At 36.8% G+C, this 8,516-nt stretch overlaps 1 protein-coding gene across 1 annotated transcript; it reads right to left on the bottom strand.

The window, feature by feature from the left end:
* Nucleotides 1-636: 636 nt before the first annotated feature.
* LOC133653508 (eukaryotic translation initiation factor 4E type 3-like) lies at nucleotides 637-8,516 on the bottom strand. Its single transcript, XM_062052860.1, has 7 exons — nucleotides 8,005-8,516; nucleotides 6,995-7,067; nucleotides 3,824-3,918; nucleotides 3,694-3,754; nucleotides 3,548-3,614; nucleotides 3,293-3,448; nucleotides 637-3,212 (listed from the first exon to the last, which is right to left on the bottom strand). Exons 1-7 carry the CDS (start codon nucleotides 8,175-8,177, stop codon nucleotides 3,166-3,168), a joined length of 672 nt encoding a protein of 223 aa, XP_061908844.1. The 5' UTR covers nucleotides 8,178-8,516; the 3' UTR covers nucleotides 637-3,165.

An 8,516-nucleotide genomic window follows, 5' to 3' on the forward strand; every position in this document is an offset into this window, starting at 1 on the left:
AAATCCAAGCTGAAAACACTCCTTTTTAATTGTGCTTATGCAGCTAAATGTATTATATCTACACCCTTTGATTTGAATTATATTTTTTTATGATGATTTTATTTGTCTTTAATTTAAATTATAAATGTTTTAAATGTTGCCGTCTGTTATTTTGCTCTATAAATAAACTTGCCTGGCCTACGTATTACCAACTTTTGTATCAATGTTGTATAAAAATAATAATAATTGTTATATTAAATCATACGTAATATTTTACAGAAATAATGAGGTGGCGACTTGTCCAGGGTGTACCCCGCCTTCCGCCCAATTGTAGCTGAGATAGGCTCCAGCGCCCCCCGCGACCCCGAAGGGAATAAGCGGTAGAAAAAGGATGGATGGATGGACATCTAGTGTGTGTGTGACAATCATTGGTACTTTAATCTTTAAAAATAAAAAAATACAAAATGTTTTTATATTATTAATCACAGCCACAAGATGGTGACATTTTCCTTTGGTCCGCATTTCTCTAGTAGCAGGTGATATTCATTGATCATAAAGGGAAAATTGAGGGTTGATGTGGCCAGGCAACCTAATGACAAATGAATCCTGGAGACATGAGAAGTCACGTGTATTTTGGAAAGTTTTGCACTTTATTTTTCAAACACAGCTCAGACAAACAGACATGCAGAGCATATGACTACTAACATTCTTGTTTGCTGGTAAACACAAAGTACAGTCCAAGATCAACAGTTACAAAGGTCTGAGATCTTAAGAGTGAAAGGTCATCTGCATTTGTGCAAACATATGAAATTTCATCCTTTGAGATGTGAAAATAATATTTTTTTTAATTCTCATTTCAAAATCAAAGTGTCTTTAGTGTGATAACCGTTGATTCTGCAATTAAACACATTCTAAAATGATTTAATGATCATACTAAAAAACCTGCAAAATGTTATATTAGAAGCAATCATGCTACATTCTAGGTTACAGAAAAGAAAGATTAATCTACCACAGTAAAACATACTGAGATTGTGCTTTAAAGTGTGTATTGAATCAGCAACTTTTAAAAGTTGTACAAAAACAAACATAATATAAAAACAGCACTGCCCTTTGTCAAAAAGTATGGTTTAGTTGGATCAGTTAAAGATAGTCTGACTAAAAACCAAAAAGTGCTTATTTAGGGCAGAGATTTAAACATTTCAACTAAGATCACATTTTTTTCATGTATTTTATTTTTTTGTAAATAGACTACAAATGATTGCACAATCATATTCTTTAGGAACTAGTATGTGTTGTACAGTATGTACTGAGGTCAGTGTAACAAGAACACACATATTTTTCATTCCTTATTTAACCAAAAGACGATTAAAAAAAACCCTGTGCAGTTAAAATCTGCTAAAGTTGTAGCGGTTAAGTATACCTGACTGCATTCAGTATAAAGAACATTACTTTGGCCTTATGGGAAACAAATGTGATTTTATCTTAGCTTTGTATGGGGTCCAGAAAATACACTGAACATACCACAACAAATAAAATCCCATACCTATACAAATGCTGTGATGTTTCGGTTACATTTTTGCACAAATGTTCAATATCAAAAGAAGTTACTAATAAACTAGGTGAATAAAGCAAGCAAAATATATGCAGACATAAATAATAACAGTAGTTTGGATGAGCAATACATTAGTGCTTACATTTTGATGACATTAAAACTACAGTAATACCTCAACTTACAAGCTCAATTTGTTCTATGACTGACCACTTAACTGGATACACTTTACATTATTATTATATTACTTTATAAAACTACTGTAGTTGTTTGTACTACTATTGTATTGTTTTTTTAAACAAAATGTATGAACTGGAAATGTGTTGTTCTTTTTAAAAGGCATAATACTTGTTAACATTTTGGTGTTTTTGGGCGGGCCAAGCAACGATTAAATTGATTTCAATAAATTTCAATGGGCAGGGATGATTTAAAATTTGAGTGTTTTGAGTCACGAGCCTGGTCGTAGAACCAATAAAGCTCATAAGTTGAGGTACTACTGTACTGATGGGGCTCCTAACTGGAAATACCTGTATCTCAAATCAACGTCACCCATTGAAATCAATTTAATTGGCAATTGTCCCCCCGTCCCCCATAAAACGCAACCTTTTGACATGTAAGATGCCTTTTAAAATAAAAAAAAACGTTTTTAAATAAGAAATATTGTATAAAAACAATACAATAGAATGCACTACAAACAATATAAAGTAAGGTAATGTGTCACATTTTCCTTGGAGAGTTGGCTTCTACAAGATACAAGGAGATTTATTTATAGTCAACCCATCCAACAGGACAAGGGGCAGATGGGTGACCACAATATTTGCTTCCAACTGTTTCTCCATTAAACACATCATCAGCAGCTTTTCCAAAATTTCATGGATAAATGTCCGCCATTTAGATGGTGTTCTAACATTGTTGGCTGGCGCTAGACTCATTTTGCTTCAGTATGATGCAGACTTGCTGTCATAGTCTGAAATTGCTTCGCCAGATTTGCTACACCTTTAGTCATGTTTTTGAAGATTTTTTTTCTTCTAAGATCTGTCCTTCACACTTAGTTTCTCACTTGGGACGGTATAGCTCGGTTGGTAGAGCGGCCGTGCCAGCAACTTGAGGGTTGCAGGTTCGATCCCCGCTTCCGCCATCCTAGTCACTGCCGTTGTGTCCTTGGGCAAAACACTTTACCCACCTGCTCCCAGTGCCACCCACGCTGGTTTAAATGTAACTTAGATATTGGGTTTCACTATGTAAAGCGCTTTGAGTCACTTGAGAAAAAGCGCTATATAAATGTAATTCACTTCACTTTACTTCACTACTTCTCATGTTTGAAAAAAAAAGTCATGTTCATCTCTAGCTATGAGCTAATGCTTATACACGAGATGTTTTGGGCGGATCTTGCTGGGTTCACTATGACGTTTACAACGCCAACTTATGGTGGAGATGTGTGTATCTCAAATTTTTGCTGGCAATTTAAACCATAACAATAAGCCGAGACAGTTGTTATCTCAAAACACTCTAAAGGTGTAATTGTAAGTTGAGGTACTCTTAAGTTGAAGTACCACGGTATATGAGATTCTGCTCAACTGCTTTCAAATGTGCCCAAGTATTATAATCCACAAATGTGCTTTAAAGTGTAAAATGTGCTAGTATCTTGATCGACCTCCTTCAAAAGCGTGATGCTCCTGATGAGCTGCAATGAAAGCATTTGTCAGCATTATTTACATGTATAAGCTCGACATCATTGTTGAAACACAAAATGGAAATACTCACGTTTGTAAAACACTGCTTTAAATTGCGTCTGTGGTAGGAGCTTGTGGATCCTCCCTAAAATGTTGGACTCATCAGCACGGGAAGCATTTCCATTCCAGACCTGAACGACATCTTCTCTGTCTCTTACACTGACGCTGACCCCGACCACTTCATCGTCTGTGAGTCACAGCGAATAAATTGAATATTGACTGCAGATTATTTTTGCCCAACGGCCACAGTTGTTTAAACAAAACATTTACTAATGAAGAACTTCACCTGCAGCACAATAATCGCTAAACTGTTCCCCAATAGTGGCCAAGAGCAATTCCTTCCACACGGCAGCCTGAAAACATGAAAGCAATGTTATTACCCTCTACAGACAATGGGAGTTATTTCATCATTTCATTAATTACATTACTCACAGTGCACTCTTTTGGTACTTTCAACCTCCAAACCCCACCTTTAGCATTGCTTTCTTCTTCCCTGCAGACAACATTGTAAATACGTAAATATAAGTATTCACTCCATAAATTTATAGTTAATTGTACGCACCAGAGTGGTTTTCTTTCACCTCTCATAAGGTGATAGCTGCACCTCAGAGGCAAGATGGCGACACTGGGTATGTTGTTGAAAACTCTCCAAAAGTTCTAGAGGAAACAAATATTTTATTTGGCCCGTTTACTGGTCAAGGAAGTAGAAATCGTGTCAGCTTGTTAATATTTCACATTTTATTGTGTGGAAATCCCAGCTACAGGATTTTATTGTGCTTTATTGCACTGGGAACTTGGAATCTAAAAGATTATACTATTAATATATTTAGTCCTGGTTAGGGGTATTCAGATGAGGGATTTACAATACGCTGCCTATTCTGATCATCCATGATACCAATACTGATCACATGTATTAACAGTGCATTTATCAACATACTTATGGTGAGTGCTATTGGCAATTTAACAATATCAGCACAATATTTGAAATAGTTTCTTATTCGGTTTTGTTACATACATTTGGTTGTTTGAGGAAAATAAATCAATAGTACACAATAACTAAACAAAACCAAAAACAACTATTACCCATTGAAATCATGTATGCCCTCAAAGCCCAGGGAATTATTTTCTGAATTTGTAAATATTAACAAAAATGATTTAAAAAAAATATTTTGAAAAATTCTACATATTGATCTAATCATTCTAGTATCAATTACTGTTTATACTGATATTACTCTTTGTGTTGACACCATTAATTTATGGATCGATCCACCCTCCTTGTGTGTAGTGTACTGACTGTGACAATGCTGACACAGCAGCAGTTGTTATTCTATTATCCTCTTTCTATACCAGAGGTGTCCAAAGTGCGGCCCGGGGACATTTGCGGCACCCAGCTTGTTTTTTATTGGCATGAAACATATTTTAAAGACAGAACATTAATTGCACACACAAAAAAGAATATGCAATTTTGGGAGAAACTGCGTTTGAATGCTGAAATGTGTAAGCAGCTGAAATGCGCGAGTCAAACTTAAATGCTAACATTAGCATGTTAACAGTTGGAATGTATCATGTACTAGGTCATATGACTATGAAGCATACGCATGTAAAATTAGCTATAAAAGTTAGCGTGTCAAGTACCAAGTGATATATATGACTCTGAGGTGATCGGCTGCAAAATTACCTAAAATAGTTAGAATGCTGATGTTAGTATGCTGGAATGTTAACGTTAACATTTTAACAGTTAGCATATGTCAAGTACCAAGTTATATTACTCTGAGGTGTTCGACTTAAAAAATGGCTAGAAAAATTAGTATGCTCGAATGCTAATGTAGCATGTGTCAAGTACCAAATTAAATAAGTCTGAGGCTTTCGGATGCAAAATTGGCTAAAAACAGTTAGCACACTGTTAGCATGCTAGCATTCTAATAGCCTGTGTCAAGTACCAAGTTACACACTGGAAAAATGTCCCTCTTTAAAAGAGTATATAAAAAAAGAAGTCATTTTTGCTTGTTATGAGTAAAACAAATCTGTTAATGGAACAAGTCAAAATTTTGTTGGTAAGATTTCTTGAAATAAGACAATATATTTAAGCTTTAAAAAATTAAAAGTGATCTTGAAAAAAGCAACTAAAACTTATTATTAGCTATACATACCGTAATAGTATTGTGAAGTTTTGTGTCTTATAACAAACTTGTGATGCTCAAAAGTAGTATTTTTTCCTCCGATGATCTATTGCCAAAAAAACAATTCCTTATGTCGCACTGAAAAAATACTCTTCAAGGGATTGTGACTTGTATTAAGTTTGTTTAGATATTTTGACTAGACATTAGAAATATATACAGTACTTGGAGAGATTATAATTATTTTTCAGGGTATGAGTCTTAGGCGTTCGGTTGCAAAACTGGCTAAAAAGTTGGCATGCTAATGTTAGTAACGCTGCCGGAGGCTGAGCCAATCATTGGCCACAATACTGAACAGCGCGGTCTGATTGTTTTGGTCTCGTCTAGTGGCCGATATAACTGTAACATTGATGTTTTTACTTCATTTAGCAATTTTTATGCTTAACAATGCTTAATGTAGGGCACAATTACCTAGAATATGCATTGTTACCGATAACACAAAGTTGTGTTTAGATAGTTTAGCATATATTGATTGAACGATATTGTATTGGTTTTAGTATCTTTAATGTACAATATGTATGGTGTACCCCGCCTTCCGCCCGATTGTAGTTGAGATAGGCTCCAGCGCCCCCCGCGACCCCGAAGGGAATAAGCGGTAGAAAATGGATGGATGGATGTATCAAAGTGGACCCCGCATCCTTCAATTTTGATTTTAGCGGCACTAGCTGAAAAAAGTTTGGAAACGCCTGCTTTAGACTCATCTACTTGAAAGATTCCTGTTACCGGTAATAGCTTCTTACTTTCTGCTGTAAAGTTAAAGTCCCAATGATAGTCACACACACACTAGGTGTGGTGAAATTATCCTCTGCATTTGACACATCCCCTTGTTCATCCCCTGGGAGGTGAGGGGAGCAGTGAGCAGCAGCGAGCACCGCGCTCGGGAATCATTTTGGTGATTTAACCCCCAATTCCAATCCTTGCTGCTGAGGGAGGCAATTTTTATAGTCTTTGGTATGACTCGGCCGGGGTTTGAACTCACGACCTTCCAGTCTCAGGGCGGACACTCTAACCACAAGGCCACTGAGCAGGTAAAGCAGTTCCATCTACATTTTTCAAAATGTACTAAGCACTTATTTCTTCTGTTGTTTCCATCTAGCTAACACTACATATTAGCCTACCTGCTCCTGCTTGCTCTCGGTGTGTAACATGTTTAGCCTCGTCCTAATACCTGATGATGATACTTAAGATACAAACAAAAAAAAAAGTGTTTTTTTTTTTTTTCAGTAATGGAGGTGATTATTATTAGTTTAGTGGAGCGGCGCCACACTGTGTATGGAGGTACACAATTAGCTGCTAGCTGTCAGCCAGGAGACTTAAAATATATACAATAATAGCCAGTAAGTGATCCCCATTGCCTTTAAATGGCGATCACATACTTTTTCATGAAAATCAGCAAATACTAATCGGTGGCCAATGACCTGCACATCCCTAGTCCTACTGCTTATACAATATGGACATGATGGTACGTTTGTAAATAGAGAAAGTGATCTCTTGTTGTGGTGCTGTAAACAGTGCTCATGATGGAGCCGGTTACTATAAAATGTTCTAAATCTTGCCTGGACGGTCCCCACTGTGTAGATTTTCTTCAGATTGGATTCACATTCAGCTGCTGTAGTTCCTGGTAGAGATCTGAAAAAAAATAGAGATTTATTAAATACCTTATGCATCTAAGACTAAATCACTTTGTTGACAGGGCGTGAGACACATGAACGGGCTATCAAAGAGACGGCGTGGCGGTGGGAATCAGATGACAAAACAGCAAGTAAACAACACTGACCTCATTAGACCACAGCAACCTCTAACATGTACATGACAGGGCTTGTGCAACACTTGCTGTTATTCAACATATTCGCTCTGAAATGACACGTTGACGTAGAAGTGGGGCCTAATAAGTGATCTTAAAGCATCACTACCCGGGAGTTCACCAAGTTTGCAACAATACAAAGTGATCCTAAGCAACAATAAAACGTGATCCTTAGCAATAATAAAAAAGTGATCCTAAACTAACATGTGAAGGGATAAATTATAATACCTAATCGCCTTAAATCAGGTCTAATGTGGCTGTGCTTTTATTTTTTCAGAATCCTAACAAGCAGGTGTCTTGTGAAAGTAGGTCAAAGAGAAAACCACACTCAAAGCATTTAGTTTCAATGTAATTTGTACACAGCATATTGGTAGGGTGTATTTGTTTTTTTTTAAGAAGTATCACATTTGTACGATTCAACATGTATGAAAAGGAGTAGGAAGAAGCAGATCTTATTTATCCTAGCCTTTCTCCATAATGTTTACAAATGTTGTTCATGTCCTATATGTACAAACAAATTAAGCAAATAGGAGTTGTACAAATAAAAGGTTTATTAAGAAAAAAAAGGAATACAATGTAAATACATGTTGGTAGGATAAAAAATTAACATTGTCAGTAATAAATAGAAAATAAATAAGTTAGAACAGGCGGAGACATGTAATAAAAACAAGGAGATAATTTCAACAAAAGGCTGTTGCTATCTGTGTCATCCCCTGTCTTTGTTCTCAAATGGATAATGGCTGAATAATAACTTTAGCTTACTTGTCCAGCCAGAAGGTCCAAGCAGAATGCAAAGGTAGACTGTCGTTTTCTTTATTGTCTGAGCAACATCTCAAATCTGCTTCTCTGCCTCCGCTGTGAATGTTGGGCTCCAGGAGACTAACCGGGCTTGATGGAGAAGTCAAATGTAGCGTGGCAACGGGTACTGCTGCCATTGTTGCCTCTGTGAGAACTCCCGAGGTCTTTGTAACAACAAGACAATCACACACACACAAAAGCAGGCAGTCTTCTAGTGACGTTGTTTCCAGCGCAGCTCCCGTGTTGCATGTGCAGGTTGTTGGGTTCAAATATCAGATGATCAGCTGCTGACTAATTGGCCGCTTTCCCCAGGTTTGTGCGTGTACAACAACAACAACAAAATATGTGAATACGCCAAACTAGAGAATTCCACGCCTGGCTTCCACAGAAAACCATACGTCGTGTACAATGTTGTGGTTGTTTCTAGTTCCAGTCCGAGTTTTCCCATTTAAAAAAGGGCTATTTTGGACACATTG

This window comes from Entelurus aequoreus, linkage group LG07, assembly GCF_033978785.1.
Source record: "Entelurus aequoreus isolate RoL-2023_Sb linkage group LG07, RoL_Eaeq_v1.1, whole genome shotgun sequence".
NCBI classification, from domain to species: domain Eukaryota; kingdom Metazoa; phylum Chordata; class Actinopteri; order Syngnathiformes; family Syngnathidae; genus Entelurus; species Entelurus aequoreus.

What these genes read in the sequence shown, in the direction of transcription:
- LOC133653508 (XM_062052860.1), bottom strand. Translation starts at nt 8,177, where the DNA reads ATGGCAGCAGTACCCGTTGCCACGCTACATTTGACTTCTCCATCAAGC. An exon ending in TGGACCTTCTGGCTGGACAA is followed by an intron (nt 7,068 to 8,004) that starts GTAAGCTAAAGT and finishes ATTTTTTTTCAG; the next exon opens with ATCTCTACCAGGAACTACAG. An exon ending in GGTGAAAGAAAACCACTCTG is followed by an intron (nt 3,755 to 3,823) that starts GTGCGTACAATT and finishes TGTTGTCTGCAG; the next exon opens with GGAAGAAGAAAGCAATGCTA.